The sequence below is a fragment of the Physeter macrocephalus genome, chromosome 4, assembly GCF_002837175.3.
Source record: "Physeter macrocephalus isolate SW-GA chromosome 4, ASM283717v5, whole genome shotgun sequence".
In the NCBI taxonomy this organism is placed as follows: domain Eukaryota; kingdom Metazoa; phylum Chordata; class Mammalia; order Artiodactyla; family Physeteridae; genus Physeter; species Physeter macrocephalus.
In genome coordinates this window covers 64,224,277-64,248,424 of record NC_041217.1, presented here as the reverse complement: position 1 = coordinate 64,248,424, position 24,148 = coordinate 64,224,277, and the positions used below count along the sequence as shown (strand labels likewise).

Below are 24,148 nucleotides of genomic sequence, written 5' to 3'. Positions count from 1 at the left end.
GCCCATACGAGTGGGTCCATGAGCTCTGATGGGAAGTACTGATGCTTCTTGCAAGGCCCATAGTACTTAGTAGGCTTTCTTCCTATGAGCTCCCTGCTTCTCCCCGCCTTTTACCATTTGTCCTTGCAGAAGCAGCATGATGAGATACCCATATCATTCCATGTAGCTCTGATAGCCAGACCTTCCAAAAACTTAACAGGCTTTGAAAAACACTAGGAAAACTTTGAGGCTTAGAGACATTCTCACCAGCCTCACTCAAGATTAGTGCTATCCTTTTCAATTTCCAAATCAAATACCAAGTTGACTGCTCTACATACCATCAAGCAAAAAAACCTCTAACATCTTCCTGTAGCATTTGTGTTCAAAGTTTTTACCTCCCCATTATATATTTTCTTGAAAATCTGTCCACGAGGCATGCTGAAGGAGAGACAGGACTCAATTTCCTTCAATCCTCCTCCTGACTTCCTGTGAGCCTCTGTGAGGTGTAGATTAAGAGACCACCAAAGGCTTTCACTGTATTCAAATTTCAGTATCAAATATTAAAAGAATAGGCCAGGGGGTAGGGTGGTCACACTTGATTATGGAGAGATTTCCACTTGAGTGGTTTTGCACTATCAGGGGCTTCAATAAGTATGCACTGCCCAATGGTTTGCTCAAGGGATACAGCAGGTACCAGATTGTCTTCAAAGGTCTAATGAATTCCTTCTTACAGGAGTGGCTACATAGGGAATTTGAGTCACCTCAGTGACTCAAATATATATACAAACAGTCTCAATCTTTAGTATAAGAATTTCAAGCTGATAAGTGTCATAAGCCTTTTGAAAGACAAGGAACCCCAAAACATTCGTAGATCATATGACAACAGTGGTCTTGATCTTGTCTGAAGTCAAGGTACCATTCGGTACTAGGAGGCCACAATTTATTCCATGGAGCCTGTAAAAACAATCATGAATATTTTGAGGCATCTGCCCATGATGCAGTGGTATGGTTTAGTAATTAAGGGCTTGCACTCAGAAGTAAAACTTTCTGAACAAAATCCTGTCTCCATTATTCACCACCTCTGTAACCTTGGGCAGATGGCACCTCCTAGAGCTTCTTTGTCTTCATCTGTAAGATGGGGGTCATGCTATGTGACTCACTGTGTTGCTGGGAGGATCACATGCCTGACACAAGGGGATAGTAAACAGCAGATGTGTTATATTAAATCATATGCCATCTTTTTTTTTTAACATCTTTTATTGGAGTATAATTGCTTTACAATGGTGTGTTAGTTTCTGCTTTATAACAAAGTAAATCAGCTATACATATACATATATCCCCATATCTCCTCCCTCTTGCCTCTCCCTCCCACCCTCCCTATCCCACCCCTCTAGGTGGTCACAAACCACCCAGCTGATCTCCCTGTGCTATGCGGCTGCTTCCCACTAGCTATCTATTTTACATTTCGTAGTGTATAAAATCATATGCAATCTTTATAACAACCCTGGAAAAGCAAGATTTGTCATCCCTATTTTATCAAAAAGGAAACTAATGCCCCTAGAACTAAGGTGTTTGCCCAAAGTCACTCAATGAGGAGCCTTCTCATCTCAAAGCTCACACTACACCACAGTCCTCTCAGATCCCATGTTGAAATCTACAAAGAGTCCATATTCTCCACCCACATCAATGGGCTCAGGCAAAGTCACAATGTGAGTTTCAGACGTAATGACTACTCACCTAAGACTATCTGTGGGCAATAGGATATAGATTTGTTATAAGCTGAAAATGTGATCCTATCCCCCCAAAACAGTGTGCGGTTTTGAGGCTTCCCCTTGGATTCCTCTGGATAATGAATGGTGCAGAAATGTGTAATGTGGATGAAGCCTGAAGACAAAGGCATCCCTGGGGAACACAGCAATTGGCCTGATTTCCCCTGGCCTGCACTCTGTAAGGTTCCAATCTCCTGAGTGGAACTCAGGCAACCTGAAGGAAAAAGACAAAAATAGTTCATACCAGGTGGTACTAAAAACAGACCCAAGGCTCATTATAGATAGATAGGTAGATAGATAGATAGATAGATAGATAGATAGATAGATAGATAGATAGATAGATAGATATAGATAGATAGATAGATAGATAGATGATAGATAGATAGATAGATAGATAAATAGATTTGGCCCTTAGGCCCCAGGCTTCCCAGCATGTCTTGGGAGTTTTTTGTGTTTTTCTTTCTTCCAGGCTGACCCTCCTATTAATTTTCATCTGCTTTCCACAGGACTTACCCGATAGATAGATAGATATAGATAGATAGATAGATAGATAGATGATAGATAGATAGATAGATAGATAAATAGATTTGGCCCTTAGGCCCCAGGCTTCCCAGCATGTCTTGGGAGTTTTTTGTGTTTTTCTTTCTTCCAGGCTGACCCTCCTATTAATTTTCATCTGCTTTCCACAGGACTTACCCCAAGCCTCATACCTACTGAGATGACCTTGCTGAAAAGGGCTCAGACAATGTCAAAAGTCTGGAGTGAATTGGATACCATCAGCAGCTCCTACAGAAATGTCCTTGAAATTTTGACATCCTTTAGATCTAAATTCACTAAATTCCCTGCCCAGGAAGCAGGACAAAGTACTAACTTGTGTGCCTCTAGGTTCCTAACCCCATGTAAGTACTGACTTGAACCCATTAGCAGTTTTAACTTAATGGCACATGTATTATTTTCTGCTATTTTTCTCCTGGGCAAATAAACGTATGCCAAAATTACATTTCCCTTAGCACCTATACCCATGCATCTGGGTGGAATATTTACTGGCTAACATTTACAGACTTGCTTACACTGTGTCAAGCACTGGGTGGTTGCTGACTCTCTGTCCCTAGTGCTTGGGTCTTAAAATCCCCAAGCATCTGTCCTCTCCCTGCACAGACTGGGTCTTCATAGAACTTTAAATTTGGAAAGGCCCTTAGAGAGCATCCTTTCTCATTTCACAGAAAGGAAATCAAGGTCCTGGGAGTCACAAAGTCACACTGCTTTACAGTGAGAGAAATCGAGTGTCTCGGTTGAGTCCACTTTGCTCTATGTCACCCTGTCCTTTCCTTTTATAATATCAGGGGCCTTTTGGATCACGAGAGAGCTGTTTGGAGGCACGCTGGTACCTGAGAGTGATCATTAAGCTGGGAAGTCAGTGTCTCTATCAGATACAGCTAAAAATAGGAGCCTGCCCAAGACCAGACTCAGCAAGCGAGATTGTACTGATACCAGGGGCTTCTCAGCATGCTCACCTGATACCCCAACTGTGCTACGGGAAGGATCATCATGCCAGCCACCTAGGGGGCAGAGGTAGGCTCATAAAACAGTTGTCCATACTAAGGGCAACCTAGCTGCAGCTGAAGCTGCATGAGTAGCTCACTAGTAAGAGCAAATTCTGTCTTTGCGGCCACCTGACAGGTGGGGCTACGTGATGTGATTAGAAGGAATAGAAAGGCTCTTCTCCTGGCTGCAAAATTCTTCCCCTACTGGCTCACTGGGTGGTGCCTGAAACCTCTCCATTAAGAAGGAGTTTGGAAGTCCTAAGGAGATTTGGAAATTATCTTGTCCACCTCCCCCAATATGTAGATGAGAAAAATAAAGCCCCAGAGACCTTAAACAACTCCACCAAGGGCAAAGAGCCTCGTCTAGAATTTCCCAGAAAAGGATCCCTGAGATAGTAGTTTCACAAGATGTTCCTTGAAAAAAGAATTTTTAAGGTTCTGAGATCAGGTAGTCTGGGAAAGGCTACATTCTTTACTCTCCTTTTTCTCGTCCACTCATTCATTAAAACATATTTACTCAGTCTCAAAATGAAGAACACATTTTAGGGATCTGGTCTAACCTGGAAAAGCTGAAATTAGCCTGTGGATATTCAGACTTCAAGATCAAGAAATACACAGTTAGCTCAAGCCAAAGGACTATTCCTTGAGGTTAACCACTCATGATGATTTGTTAAAATGATAATACTTCAGAGAGAGACATAGCCACTGTGTGTTGGTCAATAAGCTTTAGTATGCTTTATTCATCTAAGGCTTTTCTAAGTGACAACACTTGTAATCTTATGGTCAGACAGGTAAGCCTGAGCCTGAGGCTAATGTCTTGAGAAAGTTAGTCTACATGAGGGGCTGGAAATTCAATAGGGCAACGTGGAGACACTGGTTCCCTGAGGAAAGGAAGAGTCAGAAAGAGAGAGAAAGTCATGGAAGAAAAGGTGGACTTAACTTCACTCAGCATGACCATCTCTAGGTCCATCCCTGTTGCTGCAAATGGCATTACTTCATTCTTTTTTATAGCTGAGTAATACTCCATTTTGTGTGTGTATATATATACCACATCTTCCTTATCCATTCCTCTGTCAATGGACATTTAGGTTGCTTCCATAGCCTGGCTATTGTAAATAGTGCTGCTATGAACATTGGGGTGTATGTATCTTTTCGAATTATGGTTTTCTCTGGATATATGCCCAGTAGTGGGATTGCAGGATCATATGGTAGCTTGGGAGACTGGGACTGACATATACACACCACTATATATAAAACAGATAACTAATAATGACCTACTGTATACCCCAGGGAACTCTACTCAATACTCTGTAATGGCCTATATGGGAAAAGAATCTAAAAAAGAGTGGATATATGTATATGTATAACTGATTCACTTTGCTGTACAGCAGAAAGTAACACAACATTGTAAATCAACTATACTCCAATAAAAATTTTAAAAATAAAAAATAAAGCATTGAGAAGATTTTTTTTAAAAAGAAAGAAAGGGTGGAACATCAGTAAAATCACTCCACGAGCCCTGGTAGGCCAGGCAGCATCATCTCTCATCAAAAAGAAACACAACACACACAGCGCCATCTAAATAAAGCATCCCCACCACACCCCACCATCAAACCACACCTTTGCCCCAGCCGCGAAAAGAAACGATCACTTTGGAAATTAATTCTTCTCCATAGACTTCATGTTCCAAATTCCTCTCCTGGGCAATCATGTAAGATCTGGCCAGGAATTTATTTATTTTTTTAATTATAAGGAGAGGGTGACACTTCTATCAATAAAATTCTGCTTCAATTAGTACAATTTTCATTTGGGTCATTATTTTAAGTGTTTAAATTTCTACTTAAATAAGGTCACTTTCAATTCGGTAAACACACCAAAGTCATCATCCTAATTCATGGCCAGTAACCCTGGGAATGCTGAGTAAGTAAACACAATCAAGCATTAGCTAACCAGCCACAAATCTACTTGAGTTTATTAATTTCTCTCTTGGCAGAGAAACAAGAAAAGGGAGCAAACCATCAGAGACATTCACGCATCATTCATTCAATAAATATTTATTACATATCAGGTGCCAGGCACTGTGCTAAGCTAAATATAGATTTCATTACTTTATTAATATTCAAGTTATGTTATCTATGAATGTTTCAAAGAATGAAATCCTATTTTCCCCAGAATAAAAATTTTACTTCCTGAGATGCTTTTTCTTTGTTTCTGCCCAAAGTGCCTTCTTCCATAGAATGGGTGATACATCCTAACATTAAGCTTCCAGACTCTCCATCCTTCCCTCCAAAAGACACCGTCCCATTATCCCTCAAGCAGCTAATGAGTATAAACTCATACTAGAAGCACTAGTGAGGCCCTCATTATTTTAAAAATCCTAGAATATAAATGGTAAGAAATAGTTCCTATCATTGCACTCAGATTTTTTTTAAATACATTTGGGTTTTGTTTTAGGGGGACTATTTATACTTGCTCAAAAGGCTTTTAAATACTAGTACACATATATATTCCAAATGCAGACAGGGTTGTATGCAAACTGGGAATACAGTCGTAAGAAGACCACCTTACCAGGGAATTTCCCTTGCCTCATTTCAGAGGCACTCCCCCCTCCTCCACCTTTCCCATCTTCTCCCCCGACAACACCCGAAAAATGGCACCTATCCAAACTCTATACCTAAGGAAGAGACCCACGCTGAGAACGGACCTCAGACAGGTCACTTTTCACATCAGCAGAAAAAGGGAGTTGGACTGGAGATTTCCGTGATCCCTCTATGGCCTGCGGATTAGGGGGTCCAACCTAGTCTAATCCACTGCACCTCCTTGGGGAGCTGATACACAAGCGCACACACGGTGAATCCGTGCGCTTCCCCCCACTCCCCCAGGGACAGCCGGCTTACTGAGTTACACAAAACACCCTCACACCACCCAGAAGAAGAGTCAGGACTCTCCCTCCCTCAGCTGGGCAGTCTCCGGAGGCTGCTGACATCACAAAGGTGTCAACTGGCAACCTCATCGTCATGTGGCTCTCCCCTGGCTCCCCTTCACTTGCGAACGCAGGGAAAGAGTGAGACCTTTTCAAGCCGCCAAAGCCGGCAGGCTTCCAGCAGCAGTCTGGGAGTGAGCAATCAGCAGAGCCACCAAGCCGGGCGGCAGGTCATTGGGCCTCGCGTTTCAACTTCTGTTCAGTTCTCCTGTAATGGAAAATCGCTTCGCCCAAAGCCAGTGTTACAGTTCTTTCCAGCGCCCCTCCCCCCTCCCCACCACGCCCCTCTGCAGCCTCCCGATCAGAGGGACAGCGCCCGCTGGAAAGTGGAAGGAGGGTAGTCGCAGCTTCTTACTATGTCCCGTGCTTCAGGCCCTGGGCCTGGGTGGTTACTCTTTTCCTTTGGAATGGGACTGGTATCGGGGTCAAGGTGTCCAAATAATTGTCAGTGTCAAGCTCAAGAAGTGATCTGCACAGGGGTCCAGTTAACTGAATACCCCTCTGACATACCCCTGAACACCCGGAGGCTGTACCTGAATGATAACAGCATCCGTTTTTTGCCAGCGATGAATCTAGGACTCCTCAGTGACCTTGTTTACTTGGACTGTCAGAAGAACCTGATTCAGGAGGTGATGGATTATACCTTCGTCGGGGTCTTCAAACTCATCTACCTCGATCTCAGCTTCAACAATTTAACCTTGATCTCCCCATACAGTTTCTCCATGCTCAGCAACCTGGTGCAGCTGAACATCTCCAGCAACCCTCATCTGCTATCACTCAACAAGTACACCTTTGCCAACACCAGCTCTTTGAGGTACCTGGACCTCAGAAATACCGGCTTGCAGACCTTGGACCATGCTGCTTTCCATAACCTCATAACACTCCAGACCCTGTATCTGAGTGGAAACCCCTGGAAATGCAACTGCTCTTTCCTGGACTTCACCATCTACTTAATAGTGTCCCCTCTGAACCATCCAGGTGAGGACTTGATTGGGTGTGGGGAGAGGATGTGATGGCATAGGAGGAATTGGTTCCAGAAAAAGTGAAGTCAAAAGATGGTCAGTGTGGGAGAGATATCTGGGTAAAGTTGATTGAAAGCATTCTTATTGTTCTGCAGGATCCATCCTTGGATTGACTGGAGAGGCAGTAAGGACCAGTAGAAAAAGTTCTAGAACAGCCATCCAAATAGCTGAATTATGCTCCCACACTCAGCCCTTACTACTTGGCTGCCCTTGGGGAAGTCACAATTTCTCTGTGCCTCAGTTTCCTGATCCACAAAGTAGGGACAATATTACCAAACATACAGAGTTGTCATGTCAACAGGAAATTATATGTGTGGAAATGGTAAAGTACTGTAATTGCAAAGTGACAAAGTAATACAGGGACACTGTATTCCATTGGTAAACTATTTTAATCTGTTTAAGTCAGTGACTGACTTTTTTCAGGATCTAAAAGTAAATTCAGTCATTCATAGCCAGCAGAAAATCCAGTGGCATGATATACAGAAGGGAAAGTTCAATAGGGACAGAGGAGGGGCACGTGAGCGACCTGGACATGAATGAGAGAGGGAGGAGAAGAGAAGGCTTTTGATATCTTCTTTGTCTTCAGATTCTAACCTCACAAAGAAGGAGAGCACGGCATGAATGGGTGGAGAATGGACCACCAGTGTCCACTGTGTCAAGCAGGGAGAGTCCAATCTCACAGGCATACTCTCAAGTCTTACCTGGTAGAGTTCCAAGCCAGTTGCTGCCACTATCCCCACCCCTCTGCCAGGGTCCCTGGGGCACTCCGGTACCTCATCCCTTCTTCTTTTCAGTGACTTTACTGTCCCGTTCTCATCCTTCAATTCCCCCACTCCACCAATACCACTTTCACCCAGGGAAGTCAGAGGTTCGTTGAAATGTGAAATAACCCCTCACAGAAAGCCTGGAGGCACTGATGTAATTAAACCCTATCAGAACCAAGTCTTCTCTGCCTTCCCTGGGTATGTGTTTTTGAAACTATTTTCATGCACCAGCTTCACGAAAGTCCTGCTGAAGTTTCCACCCTGAAGTCCCGCCCATGTGGCAATATTCTAGAAAGATTCCTGACCAAAATGACAAACTTTAAGGGGCACTGGGGGAGAAGGAGCTGGGTGGTGAGAGCAAGTAAAACTGTGCCCTCCTGACTCTCCAGTGCACGTGTCATGAGCTGTCTTCCAGGCAGGGGCGGACTGTGATGAGACAAGCAAGGCTCCCAGGATGCAGAATCGAAGGTGGCACCGAGACTGAGTGTCTCCTTAAATTTTGTGCCTGAGGCACCTGGCCCTGCTGCCAGCTACTTCAACTTCAGTTAGAATGAATCAAAAGGAACAAACTTTGTCAGACCATCTTAACAGTACTAATCATAAAAGAACACAGGGGCAGTTTCTTGGGGGGCTTGCCTTGCCTCTCCAGTGATCATGGCTTCCACTTTTCTCAATGACTGGTTGCTGTGCTGGTTTCTAGAAAGCTCTCTAAAAGAAGGTCAGTGTTAATCATTCTCATGCATCAAATGTGATTCCCAAATGGGATTCTCCCTGTCAGTGTTCATGTAACTAGCCTGTGGACCAGCATCATCTTTTCTTGCCACCTCCCCACCGTTCATACACATTTTCCTTGAGCAGAAACCACCAATTTGCCAGGAGGACCCCCTACTTAGCTGAAAAGGGTAAGTAGCTTGGCTTCTTCCCCAGTGCCTAAGCCTATCACTTCACTTCCCACCAAATCCCCCGTAATCAGAATTTTGCTTATAAAGTTGTATCTTCTCAGAATTTTCAGGCTAACTACTTTGGACTCCTTGACTCCATTCAATCCAGGATTGAAAAGGATTATAAACCAGGTCTGTTTCACTGCATATTTTCAAAAACGTCAGAGGGGGGTGTCTATCTTGTCAAGCTCATAAGCTCCTCGTGAATGAAGAGTCTGGCTTTTGAGGTAGACAAAGCTTTCATCCACTGGCCAGTGGGAACCCCCCACCCTGACACACACACACACACGCACACAAACACACAACTGCTAATCTATTCATCTCCCTCTGCTGTTTGGTGGCATAGAGGAGCCCTCCCAGTTCGCTTGATACAGAAATATGGTCTCATTGCTCCGGTTCACTATTATTATCTCTTAAAAACAGCAGTGAGCCACAGGCCAGACATAGAATAATTTAGCTTTGTACCAAGCTTTGCAGCTGCTGAAGTTTTTTCACACATGCTGTTTCAGTTTCTTTACTTGAGTATCACACCAACCCTTAAATTTTGTGCTCTAGGACTGTAGAAGAGGCTAGGATGGGTATTTTTAACACCTATCCTATGGTTGAGAATATAGACTGATTCACCCAAAACCACACAGCTACTAAAAGGCAAGAACATGGTTTGAACCTCCTGATTTCAAATTCAGGTCTTTTCCCATGTGGCTACTCTCTCTTAAATCCTCAAATTACATAACTATGATCCAATAAGTCACTTTAGTTATAAATATAAGTCATGTTATAAGCATATGCCCACAGCACCTAAATTTCAGCTTTATTTTCTATCTGTCTACACTTGGAACTCACACTAGATCATTTTCATTGGATAATAAGCCCTAGTCATCATAAACTCATTATAATATGCCTGCACTTCCCTTGCAAACCGAGGTTTCACCCCGGTCTACCCGAACTCTAAAAGAATGAACCTAACCTCAGTGTTTGCTCTCCTTTGCATGCTGTTCAGTCCAGTTCTCCCTTCCCATACACACACACACACACACACACACACACACACAAACATACACATGAACACACATGCAAACACATACATACATGCACATATACAAACACAAACTTGTATCTACACAAACATACCATACATACATATATACATAATTACTCACATACACACTCACCTACTATTAGTTCTCCCTTCCCATACACACACACACACACACACACACACACACACACAAACATACACATGAACACACATGCAAACACATACATACATGCACATATACAAACACAAACTTGTATCTACACAAACATACCATACATACATATATACATAATTACTCACATACACACTCACCTACTATTACATATGCATGACACACATACACATATAAATGCACAGATACACATCAATACATGAACACACACACACACACATACACATAAAGCTGAAAACACTCTCACAATAAAATTCATTAGATGCTTCTCTTGCCCTTTAGCCAGACCTCAACATAATGGAAGATGTTTATTTCATGTGACTCTCATATGATGACTCTTTTCTCTGTTAGGTGGAAATATCTTTGCTATTTACAAATGCTCTAGTTGAACTCTCAACCTTTAGCCCACCTATTATACCACATTTTCTATCAAAACGGTACTCTCTGGCATGTTCTAGAATGGGGTCTACACATCTCTTCCCCATGTGCCCAAATTTCAGGATACAGGAAGAATTTCTATGAAATAAGCTAAATAACCTAGTTATTTATAAAGGAGAATCCAACTTAAAGATGGGTTTCATTTTAGACCCAGGGAGATACTAAACCTCAGTATTGGGAGATTTTGCCTGCAGTGCAGTATTGAGGTCTGTAAGACAGCAGAATTCCAGTATATAGACCCCTTGAAAAGCAAGGCAGTGAAGTAAGGGACTTCCATGCTACCACTCAGCTCACGCATTCATCCATTTAAATATTTCTTGAGTGCCTATTATATGCCAAACAAGTGTTCACAGAGGTAGCTAGCCAAGAACCCTGGGGTTGTGTATTGAGACTTATCTGACTATGGACCACCTGCACCTTATGTGTCCCACAGTCCAATTAGGCACAGCAGAACTCACCTCACTGGACACAGCAAGACAAAAAAGGCAAGCATGTGCCTTTTGGGGTAGAACAAGAGCTTAGGACAGCCTCAGCTGCAGGTGGTGAAGGACGGCCACCATACAGGCAGGAGAGCCCACTGTGAAGAGCTCAGGTTCTGGAGTGTAACAGATGTGGATCATAACCCTAGCCCTGCCACTTAGTAGGGCAGTAAATTATCTGATCTCCTCTCCTGTAGGAGATCAGATAATTTACTTAACCTCTCCACACTTCAATTTCCTCATCTTTCAGAAAGGTCTAATAATAGAACCAACCTGTCTAGGGCTGGTATAAGGATGAAATGAGAACATTTATAAACTGCCATTAACATTAAGCCTGGCACACCATAAATATTCAATAAACAAATTGTTGGCAGATATAGGAAAGACACAGGATACTAAGAGAGTAGCAAATATCAGTCAGGTGGTCCCTGGGACAAGCAGTGCACTTCAGGAAGGCTCAGCCTTATTGGAGGACAGCATACCCTGTCCAGGAGACATGACCGTACAGATGCATATGGGGATATAAATAGGAGATGGGAGGGTAGGCAGCAGGTCCCAGGATTCTAATCCCTGAGAAAATGGGAGAGAGGGAATCCTGGAGTTGAATATTGGATGAGTTATGAATACAGGAGTTCAGACCCTGGGGAATAAAAGCAGAAGCCCAAATCAAGGCTTGATCTCAGCCCAGGTCATGAGACTCAGGGCTGGGCCAGCAGCAGCAAGGTGGCTCTTCCTGAGTCACCTGAGTCTGGAACTGAAGTTCTACCTTAAACGGAAACCCCATTTCCAGAAACACGTGTGAACATGCAGACATCTTTCAAGGGGTGAGGGCAAGGGGGTCAGTTCAACTATGGGGCAGACATGGCCTTGGGAGAAGGAAGTCACCTACATGGTGTAATTTTGTGATCTGAAGAGTAATGAGCGGTATTTTTGCCCCAGTCTCTCCCCGTCCACTGCCTACCATTGGGCTAAAATTAGCCATTAGAGATTCATCCTTCTGGGTCCCTAAAAGTGCCCCAATCTTGAAAAAGACTGTGAACAAATATGTAAGTTCTGGGACAGAATAATACAGGTGCCCCTAAGCTTTTATCAACTTTCATATCAGAGGGAAGAGTGAGTTCTTGGGAAATACAATTAGCTAAGATTAATTCTGCAGCAGTGGGGGAACCTTGAAGGAAGCCAAGATCCAGGAAAGAAATGGAGAGGTGTTAAAACAAAAGACATGAGGGCAATAATATGTCCTTCCCCTATGTCACACCTTGTCTAAGTTCGCCCCCCAAAGAGGGGCTGTAGAGGAGGCTGAATGTTTTATTCACCTTATTTCATCACAAGGCTACAGCAGATAGGAACATCAAAACTTTCCCATATTGACAAGAGATTTGGCGCTATTATCAGAAGTCTTCCTCAAAGGAAACCCTCCAATGATATACTCACCACATGCACTGAAAACTGCCCAGTCCTCAAAGAGTTCATGTATTCACTTTCCAAACACAAAAATCATAGCAGAAATGGAGGTGAGTTGAAATGTGCTGGTTGCCTGGATGCTCTGATGAATACAGAGTTAAAACAGGTCCACAGATTCCATTTCCTTTTTGGCTCAGGTCAGAAAATAGGAGAACTAATTCCTGGCTGGAACTGTAATTTTCCAGTCATTAATGCTGTTTGAAGGTGAGAGTAGAAATTGAGCTCTTCCCAGGAGAGAGCTCCCCAGCAGGACAGGGTTGAATGCCTCTGAAGATGCTCTCAAAAACTCACGTAGCCCTAAGCTCCTGGACAGAAGAAGCCTGGCTTCCTACATCCCCTCCACCCTCAAAGTCTGCTCCAGCACTGTCCATCAAAAGCTTCTGCAGCAGTAGAAATGGTCTAAACCTGTGCTGTCCGATACACTACCCACTAGCCACATGTGGCTATTGAGCTCTTGAAATTAGGCTAGTGGAACTGAGGAACTGAATTTTTAATTTTACATCATTTCAATTCATTTAAATAGCCACATGTATGGCTAGTGGCCACCATATTGGTGGGCAAAGCCTTTAATATAGGAAGATATAGGAAGCTTAAGCTGGAACTTTAGAATCTAGCCACCTCCCAGGTAAGTGGCTATTAGAGCCCAGCCCAGCGTGGAGATCTTCGGACACCCAAGTTCAATGTTTTCTCCCATGCCATGATATTTCCTTACTATCAGGCACATCACAGTCTATTCAACTCGGAAACATTTATTGTATGTTTATTACGTGCCCAACATTGTATTTATGTTGCTGGGGTGCTTTATCACAGGGAAAGACGTCATAATTCCTGTCTTTAATAAGGCAAATCTAGGGATACAAGAGAGAGAAAATGCAGTTGAAAGCCAGGAAGCCCGATCCCAGTCATGCCAGTGTGTGATTTGGGGCAAGTCATTTTTCCCTCTGAGTCTCATTTGTCTCTGAAATAAGGGAATAGGATTAGATACTCTATAAATCCCTTCTAGTTGGCAGCCTATGGACCTAAATAGAAAGATAAGATGCACTTAGATGAAGGAAGAGGAGAGCAGTGCTCAGCAGACAGGGTCCCAGATGAGCAAAGGCACAATGAGTCCGTGTCGAGGTGCAGGTGTTCCTAGAGATGAGGGCAGTGGTCACACAATTAGGAAGTGCAACCTCTAACTCCTGCACTCTCCCACCTCCTGTCTTAAGCACCCTCTCCTGGCGTTGAACAGTGCCTCCACCCGCCAGGCACTCAGTGCCCTGGACTTTCCTCCCAGACCAGGCCTGCTCCACCAGTGGTTCTCAAACTGTAATGGGCACACGAGCCCAGGCTCCATGTCCAGAGGTGGTGACTCAGTGAGATTTTGGGGCAGGTGCTCCTTAGGCCACATTTTGAGAAACCCTAGGACAATGGTCTGGGTTCTAGCTCTATGGTGGCTGCTCCAACTGGTGAATAAATTGATTTGCACTAAGATGTTAGTAGCTAATAATGTTTTGATATGTCTCCCTCAAGGGGCATTTGCAATGTGACAGGGAACAACCAGAAACAGTGAGAATTCAGAAAATCACAGGCTACTAGCGTAGACGTGGAGGTAGTCTCAGGACAGAGGGTCTGTCTGTGTCAACCCTTAAATTATAGTCCTTACGCGGTCCTGCTTAGTCCGATGGTGGGGCCCACAAGTCAAAAAGAGGAGTCCGGGCAGTAGTGCTGCCGAGGCAGGGGGACAAAGCCACTCAGGGACATCTGCAAGGGTTGGGTCATGTGCTGTTTCAAGTCCAAGTCATTTTGAGGGCATTTTGAACAGGAACATCTCAGTTTCATTCTGAGGCTATTTCATCCTGTATTCAAGGCTGCTCTCATAGGATGATGGCCCCATTTCAATCCACCAAGTACAAAATCATCTACAACTGCGCCAAAATTTAGATTTCCAGAATGAATTCAGGTCCTCACACCCTTCCATTATTAATGCGAACCCATCTCCTCCATGAGGGAAATTGCAGTAAAGACCAGACACCAAAAAAGGGAACAGCTGGGCAGCAGTCATTGCCAAGGCTGTCGACTGCTCCGCTAGCACGTCTCTCCCGCCTTATCACGAACACCCTGGCCTTGTGGCTCCCTCCAGCTGAGAGCCAGAGGAGCAGCCTCATGAGGACAATGAGGGGGCTGAGAGGGGTGCAACTCGGTCAGTGATCCCTAAATCATCCAGAAAATTCGAGAAGGGGTGGGGATGGCAAGCATGTGCGGTTTAGGAAGGACCTCTAACTCAGCCCTGTTGGAATTCCTGAGGGTGGGTGATCTAAAGTTCCCTCAAGCTCAGAAATGCCAGACCTCTATGCATGGCCCCTCTGATAACCCAACACCACTCAGGCCCCTGGAAGGAGGCAGTGCAAGGCCAGACAAAGCAGCCAACCTCAGTTCCTTCATCTCTAGAGATGAAGAATTCCCCAAGCTGTAAGGAATCCAGCAAAGCGTGGATGCAGCTAGAAAGAGAAACAGGGGTCTGGCCATCTAGGGCCCTTGTTTATGGTTTTTCTAGGGAACATGCAATGTATCCTGAGAAGTTTTGTCAGGCAGGCAAGATGGATACAGGGCTAGGAGCCTCGTATGGGCATTCAGACAAGAGAGGACGGCAACAGTGTGGATGAAGAGGTACAGACAGGTCAGAAGGAACTGTTTAGAAGGTAGAAGCAACAGGACTTGGGACTGAGCTAGACCCTCCCAGAGTTCCCTGTACTCCCTTTGTGACTCTTAGCACAATTAACAGATTTGTATTAATTTAACATTTGTCTTCCCTGATAGACAGGAAGGTCTGTAAGAGCAAAGAGCAGGTCTGAATCTTCAGAAAGATTCAGACACAGAGAAAATGCTCAAGAAATATTTGAGTGAATAAAAAATCAATGAGACATCGAAAATAAAGGAAAGGAAAAATATCAAGTATTGGCTTGGACAACTATGGGGGCTCCACTGAGAGGAGGGGTAGTGAGGGGGTTAGGGGAGAAGCCAAGTCACATCTTGAACATGTTGTGTGGGAGGTCTTTGTGAGCCAGGAGGCATTTGGATATTCTGACCTGAAATTCAGAATAGAGAATAAAATATATGTTTGGAAATCATCAGCTCACTGGTGATCATAAAAACCAAACAAATGGGCTTCCCTGGTGGCGCAGTGGTTGCGCGTCCGCCTGCCGATGCAGGGGAACCGGGTTCGCGCCCCGGTCTGGGAAGATCCCATATGCCGCGGAGCAGCTGGGCCCGTGAGCCATGGCCGCTGGGCCTGTGCGTCCGGAGCCTGTGCTCCGCAACGGGAGAGGCCGCAGCAGAGGGAGGCCCGCATACCACAAAAAAAAAAAAAAAACCAAACAAAGGATGAGATCAGCCAGGGAAAGAGTTTAGAATGAGAGGGTAACAGGGCAAGGACAGAAGCTTTGGGGAATGCCAACGTATTTGAAGCATCAAGTAAGAAGAGCAGAGAACTTAATAAAGTGAAGGGACCAGCAATGGAAATATGGTGCAGGGTGGTGTGGTCTTTCTAGACAGAGGGAAGAACAAGTGCAAAGGCCCTGGGGTGGAATGAGCTCGATGTAGTGGAAGGTGTGTATGGCTGAAGCGGCGTGAAGCCAAGGTAAGAAATGAGGTAAAAAATCAGAGGCCAGATCTTATAAGACTAACAGGCCATGGAGAGGCTTTTGACTTTATTCTAAATGTGACAGGAAGTCATGAAAGGGTTTTGAGCGGGAAGTGACACGATCTATGGTTTACAGCTGGTTCCCACTGCTAGATGGAGAGAGACTGTGGAAAGTGGGGACACAAGTTAGGCGGCTGTCACAGTTCAGGCGAAGGGAAGACTGTGGCTTGGCCCAGGGTAATGGTCCAGAAGATAAGAAGAGGTAAGAATTGGGATATATTTTGAAGGTAGGACTAACAGGATTGTCTCATGGCTTAAATTATGGGATGTGAGAGAGGAAACAGGAAGAGCTCCCAAGTTTCTGCCTGGGTGACTGGTGAACGGTGCTGCCTTCTACCACTGAACTTTTCTAAATTGCCTATTATCTATGAGGATAAAAACTGTCCACTATCTGGATTTTTCTGAGAAGATGAGTTATTATTCAGCAGGTCCAGCTCTAGGCCAGACTGAGAGCAAACTAGCGTTCGCCATTAGCTTCCAGGAACTGCCTGGTACCATCCCCCAGGCCTGTCATGTAGCTGGCTCCCCTCCTCCATTAAAACCTGCTCAAGAGAGGCAGTAGCAGGGGTTCCCCAGGGAAGGGCCTAAGTCATTGGCTTCTTTTTCAGAGGACTTTACACTTCAAGCCTTCTTTTATCAGTGGAATGAAAGGTTCTATCTCCTGCCGACAGAATTTTGGGCACTGACAAGCACATGAGAAGTATTATGAGGAAAAGGGGTCTTTCTACCTCTAAATCTTGCCCATATACAACCACTTATACAAAAAAAAAAAAACAGTCCTGTAGCCTAAAGCACCCTTAAAGCACAGGAATAATCAGGTTGGACTTGCTGGATTTCAGGGATGTTCCTGTAATGTTCCAAGAGTCTATGAATCAGGTTTAACCTTTACCAAAATATGAACTCTTTATCCAAGGGAAAAAATTGTATCAGGTAAGAACTGTCCTGCCCAAGCCCAAATCATCCAAAGCCAAGGATGCTTCAGACCGGGAGTCAGCACACACTTTCTATGAAAGGGCAAATAATAAATATTTTAAGCTTTGTGGGTCTTTGTTGCCACTATTCACTCTGTCATTTGTAACATGAAAGCAGCCATAGAATATACATGAATGAATGGGCATGGCTGTGTTCCAATAAACTTTATTTACAAAAACAGGCTGCAGGATGGATTTGGCCCACAGGTTGTAATTTGCTGAAGCCTGGCTCATGCCATCAAGGGAAGACAGCTGGGTGATGAGGAAAAGGAGCTCTAGGGAGGCAAAGGTAGGAGCCAAAGGAGGACTAGAAATGCTCAGAGGACCGTGCATGAGGGTCTAAGAAGGGAGGCTTGCTGGCCAGTTGGCTTTGGTGGTGCTGGGCTGCTATATGGTCCAGTCTAGGTTTCCTTCTAGGGAGTCTTCTCCTCTGGGCCACCCATAGTACAGAAGAATATGATAGTGATCCCTTCAAATTCTTTCAGAAACCAGTCCTAAACAGCAAGGCCAAAAATATGAGTTTAAGAACTGCTGTATGAGATTAAACCAATAATCCACCCATTCTCTATGCATTCAATAGACATTTATCAAACCTCTATTGTGTACCAGGCACTAGGGATACAAAGGTGAACAAATAGGGTCTCTGCTCTCAAACAGTAATTGGGGAATAATAATAACTACCTTTTGCCATCATGCTGGCAGCCCTTGCATCCTCAGCCCCTTCCCCATCTGCACTTACCCTCATTTCCTTCTCTGCAGTCTCAGAGGACACTTCAAGGCTTACCCCTCCATTTGAACAGAACAGTCATCTGTTCCTGCCTCCTCCAGGACTTCACACCCCTTAGCTCACTGAATCCTTCCCCAGACTCTCACAAGGTAAGCAGGCATTGGTATTAGCCTAGTGTAGAGTAGTCCAAGGTGGCAAGAGTTTAGTTGACCCACCTATAGTCTTCTATCTCCCCAGGTTCCCTTTCCTCCAGCCGAGCATTATGTCAATGACATTGACCCCAAGGGGCACTGATAACAAACAATATTTAATTCACTCCACAAGCATACTTTGAGCTCTAGTATGTGTTAAGCACTATTCTAGATGTTGAGGACACAACAGTGAAAACAAATCCATGTCTTCATGGAGTTCACAATCTAGTGGGTAGAGGCAGACAGATGAATAGGTAGTTGACAAATACATAATTTAGCTGGAGAAAAAAATGCTGAACATCTAATGATGTTCAGGCAAGCTAGGGCCTAAAGAGGAGAAATGAGGGAATTAGGCCTTTCTCTAGGTTCCAGGTGGAAGTTTCATGACAAAGTGCTTAAGCTGATAGAGACTGGTATTTGCTCTCCAAGGAGCAGTTGCAGTGTAATTGAGAGAGAAGTCTCCAAATTCTATCCTCTCACTTTACGTGGCCACCACATGGAGGCTGGCCTCCTCCACTCAGCCCAGACAGTTCCTAAGCAAGACTGCACAGGGAGCTCAGAGCAGCCTGCTCCTCTGGAGAGCTAAGCAGACCCCAGAACTGTGGTCACTTCTGCAGACCAAGAAAAGGAGAAGTCCCTCTTAAAACCACCAGGTTCAAGCTGACTTTCTGAAGGAAGGCTTTCTGGGCTCCTGCATTAACAGGTGTGGTTCTGGGCCCCAGAAACTCTTGCTCCTCCATGCATTCGATTTTGGCAGACAGGTTTTCCACCTGTGAGCAACGTGCGGAACTAAATAAGGGGGTAGTTTATGTTTCCTTAGGAACTATTTGCAGGAAGAATTTAAACATTAATGATACCTGTAATTGTACCTGGGCGCTTTAACTGGGGCAAATGTCCTGCACCCATGAAGTAGAGCTGAGGAAGTGATAAGATGGGGCTTAGTCACATGTTTGTAATGTGAATGAAAGCCCTGGGCTTGTGCAGCGCACAGAACACACAGCAGTACCTGGTAGCCTTTTCTCAGAGGCAAGGAGATCAAGAAAGGCAGAGACAGAATAATTGATGAACAATTTATTCATTCTGTACCCTGGGAATAATTAAAACTACTTAGTGGGGTGCTCAGGAGCAGAGTTTAATTTTGTAAAGCACCTTATATGGTGTCTAGCACATATCAGACACTCCAGGATGAGTAGATAGGTCTATAAACTCTAAAGTCATCATACTAGACTAGGAAAAGAATGCATGACTAACAAGCTAAAGAAGAGGAAATGAAATAATAAAATAGAAGGAACATAGTCAAGGATAGGATCATTTAAAAAGTAGGACAAATGAAAAACAAATAGTTAATCCAAATATATCAGTCTAACATTAAATATTAATGGGCTGATTAAAATACAAAGTTTGCTAGATTGATGAAAAACAAAACCCAACTACATCCTGCTTACTAAATATACCTTAAGTATAGAAACATAGAAAGATTAAAAGTAAAAGGATGGGAAAAGCCACACAATGCAAACACTAACCAAAGGAAATTTGGTGCAGCCACACTAATGTCATCAAACAGAGTACACTTTAAGGTACGAAGCATTATTACAGATAATAAGTGATATTGATCAATGAGAAAAGGGTAAATCTACCAAGAAGAGGTAACTTTATATGCATCTAATAACATAGCTTCAAAATATGTAAAGCAAAACTTGACAGAATTATACAGAGAAGTAGACAACTGCATAATCATAACTGGTGACTTTAACATACTTCCCCTGTAACTAATAGACAACTAACAATCTAAGAGTAACTGAGACAATAGTTTTGAAAAGTCAATAGAAAGTCAAAGAATATAAAAAGTCGATAAAGATATAAATAAAAATCAATAAAGATACAGGAGATCTGTATAAAACCACACCCTAATCAACATACAATATACTCAACAAAGACAGAATACATTTTTTTCAGTGTACATGCAAAAACTACTAAAATTGACTTTATGTCCAGCCATGAAGCAAATTCTCGATAAATCTCAAAGGATTGAAATCATAAAGAGTATGTCTCTGACCACAGTAGAACTGAACTAGAACGCAATAATAAAAACATTACTAGAAAATCCCCAAATACTTAAAAATTAAGTAATTCATTCAGTGAATGATAGCTCTCATTATCAAGAGCAGTAATGATCAGACATGGATTATGTCGTCAAGAGCTAAAAGTGTCTCTAGTAGGAGAGAAAAGATGTACCCCTTTTCTAGCAAATAACCACCAAGCAACATAGAATGTGATAGGTGCAGTAAGAATGATACTAGGAAATGCTATAGATGAGTTCGGAGTGGGAACAATCACATGACTGCCCTCTGACGTGGTTTGGGAAGGGTTATTGGGGGTAGATGCATTTACACTAGACCTTGAAGGATAGGAAGGACTTGATCACGCAAAAATTAGAGGAAGAGATATTTGATGCAAAAAGAGCAGTGTAACAAAGCTAACTACAGATAAGGGGGATATGTAATCAAGGAATAAAGACAGTTTAATTTGACTGGAACAAAGGGTGGGGTACTGGGAGAACTCAGAAGTAAGGTGGGAAAGGTAGGAGGAGGCAGATCCTGAGGGCTCTGAACACCAGGCCAGGTGATCTGGATGTTATTCTGAACCCCACAGGGCAGTCAGAGGAGAGTTTTGATCCAGAGTGTGCCTGGCAAGAGCCTAGCTTGCAGAAGGGGAAATCTGGCAGGAGTGTGTGAAATGGTCCAGAGCTGGGAAACTGGGAGTGGGTGGAGACAGACCTGCTAAGAGTTGAGAGCTCACACCTTGGCAGTGACAGGCAATGAAGGGGGGAGAGTGAATGCAGCAGTAGAAAAACCCTCCCCACAGATCCACCCACATCCCTCACTTAAAAGCAGCCTAACAATGCGTTAAAATCACTGCCTAATTGCTCCTTTCAAGGTAATGCTCCAAAATGGAGAAATATGCGTTTAATGTTTAGTCTCATCTCTGCCACCCAAGCCCCAATTTAAAAGCCTAATCTTTTTAAAAATAGAATGAGATAAACTCCCGTAGGCACACTCCAGACCCTCAGAATCCCATGTTCTCCTTTCTCAAATACATCTTTCTTTGTATATTCCCATGTGGTGTCTCTGGCAGCTTGGGCAGGTGACTTAAGCCCTCTCTTGCTAGAATTCCTGAAGATGGCAGGAGCCTCCCCTGCTCTTCACCAGCCCCACTCTTGGGCGTCCTGGGCAAAGCCCCAGAGGTCCTGCAACCAGGCTGACTAGAGACAGGTCTTAAGGTGTAATTGTGTTCCTGTCCCTTTACAGCACCCTGAGATGGAGGCCCAAGGCCCCTTTCCCTCTCCCATGGGCCAGGGTTGCCCTGAGGGCCACTGTCTCACACTCATTCTAGAGAGGGGCTTCTTCCTCTCCTTTCCTCTGTAATCTTTGTAACCAGTGGATGTGGCAGCCCCCATGCTGGCTTCTTCCTCATATGTCTACAGCCTCCTCCATCAGGGAGTCCTCACAGCATCACAGACTTCAGGCCATCTTCCTGAAAGTAACAAATGACTTCACTATAGGTGCACTGACCCAGAACCAGGGTGCAGGGAATAGTGTCCAGCTTGGAGAGGACTTAGCGCTCATCCTGGACAGCTCTCTCCAGCCACCCAAAGCCAGCTGCCTCCTACCCAGTCAGCTCACTTCTGTGTTCCTTTCCCTAATTCTCCTGCTTCTAGCTCCAGTCCAAACCTGATTTCCCTCACATCCTTGGTCACCAAGGATATCAGTGTCTTCACATAGTCTGGAGTTTCTACCCTGATCTAGGTGAAGCTTCTCCCCACACTTGCCCCTCTCTGTATCTCCCACTTCTGCAAAAAAAAGCTCAGATAGCTCAGTCTGGGTTTTCTCTGTCTCCTGTCCCCTGCCTGGATCCTGCAGGTTACCCAAAACCTTCAAGTTAGGAAACCTTCCTGAGTCTCAGTTTCCTTATGTGTAAAACAAGGATGATAGTGTGTGTCAACGCTGCTGTTAGAATTAAACGAGGCAGCATTTGTATATCACTTAGCATGTAGACAGAACTTGGTAAATATTAGCTGCTATTATGATTTGGATCATAGTTGTCTCAAGCCCTGGTCTCAAGCCTGAATGTGAGCTCATTTATCTAATGCTCATCTATATTCACCTGGACACGGCTCACAGGCACCTCAGCATCAACACGGCAGAGTATATGGAGCTAGAACAATGCAGGGCTGACGACAGAGCTCTGAGTCGTCTGTGCATCTATTGTGTGCACTATTGTGTACAATAGCTTGCCTTCTCACCTGCGGCAGTTAAATCCTCCTAACTACCCTGAGAATAGGTATCATTCTTTGTAAGATGAGGCAATGGTATTCAGAGACAGAGTCAGACATCCTGCTGAAGTTTACCAAATTAGTAAGTAACAGTGGGTTTGAACCCTAGTCTGTCTGGCTCCAGAGCCCACTTTGCCTTCTCTTATATACTGAAGTCCGCAGTGCTTGGTGTGGAGAGGTGCTCAGAGAAGGAGCCAGGCAGCTGAGTCAGTGGCTAAAAAGGACTGAAGGCTCATGTAGATCATATGGTCATCCAGTGATACCAACATCACCACTGAGAAACAGAACTGCTTCCGGTATTGGCTGTCTTTTTTCCCTGAGCTCCGCCTTGATTTCTCCAGGTTGGGGGTGGGTGGGGCTGAGGGTGAGGCATAGAGAGCACACAGTAGGCATTTCCAGAGAATTTTGTCCCTCCTAAGTGGTGTGCGATGACATTGGGTGGCCTTAGTGATCCCTGGCTGGGCTCAGGAACAGGAGAAGGGGAAAGGACAAGGTGGAGGGGGAAGGAGGGGGTCAATAAGAGGAAGGGGAGACAGAGATGATGAGCACTGGTGGAGTTCTGTGAAGTGTCAACACTCCACTGGCAATCTTGCTTAAGTTTCCAACCTCCCAGCTCCTGCTGTGGTCTCTCGTTCCTCGAGGAGCCTTAAAAAGCAAAGCCCATTTTCAGGAGGTGAATCTGAACACAGCTCAGCCTCGGGCAAAAAGCAGTCCAGGAGCAGTCTCAAACCTTAACGTGCCCAGAGATCACCTGGGGATCTTGTTAAGATTCAGATTCTGATTCAGGAGGCCTTGGGGTGGTGCCTGAGATTCTGCATTTTTAACGGGGTCCATGTGATGCCGATGTCACGGGCCCGCAGACCACACTTTGAGTAGCGAGAGTCCAGACAGCCTCTCCAAGTCCCTGTTGGGCCTCAGGACCCTGGGAGTTCTGCTGTTTCAGCACGCTGCCTGCCGTGTGTTTCCTCTTAGATGAACAGAATGCCACGTGCCTCGAGCCCACAGAACTGGCAGGGTGGCCCATCACGAAGGTGGGGAACCCGCTGCGGTACATGTGCGTCACGCACCTGGACCATCAAGACTACATCTTCGTGCTGCTCGTCGGCTTCTGCATCTTCTCCGCGGGCACCGTGGCCGCCTGGCTGACGGGCGTGTGCGCCGTGCTCTACCAGAATGCCCACTGCAGATCGAGCGAGGATGAGGCAGAGGACGAACAAGGGCACAGGCTGGAAGTCAGCAGGAGGATTTTTCAAAGCGGGGTGGACTCTGGCCAGGACGGCTTTCCTCAGCTGATTTAGTTGCCGGGGGCTGCTGTCTGATGGACATTTCCCAGGCTCCCTGCTCTCCGTCTTGCCCTCCCCTTCCCACTCTTCAGAGGTGTCTTAGAGAGTGAAGCCTGCTAGTAAAATAAATAAAACATTTGATGGCCATTTCACAGGTTGGTCCTTTCCTGTTCAACCAACCCAGGGATAATTCCTTGATCTCAGAACGATGGCATAGAACATAGTCTAGAGAAGCTGTTGGAGGCATCTAAATGCTGAGGAAGGCCACCCCGAAAGCGGGCCAACTTGCGTTTGATGAACACCTACTATGCTATGCCCCTAAACTAAGTACTGGAGGGAGGAATGTGACAAATACAAGATTGGAGAT

General features: G+C 44.7%; 1 protein-coding gene across 1 annotated transcript; it reads left to right on the top strand.

Annotated features, from left to right (window-relative positions):
* Positions 1-6,598: 6,598 nt before the first annotated feature.
* On the top strand, positions 6,599-23,922 carry LRRC52 (leucine rich repeat containing 52). Its single transcript, XM_007128962.2, has 2 exons — positions 6,599-7,253; positions 23,471-23,922. The coding sequence occupies exons 1-2, from the start codon at positions 6,632-6,634 to the stop codon at positions 23,794-23,796; spliced, it is 948 nt and encodes a 315-aa protein (XP_007129024.1). The 5' UTR covers positions 6,599-6,631; the 3' UTR covers positions 23,797-23,922.
* Positions 23,923-24,148: the final 226 nt, after the last annotated feature.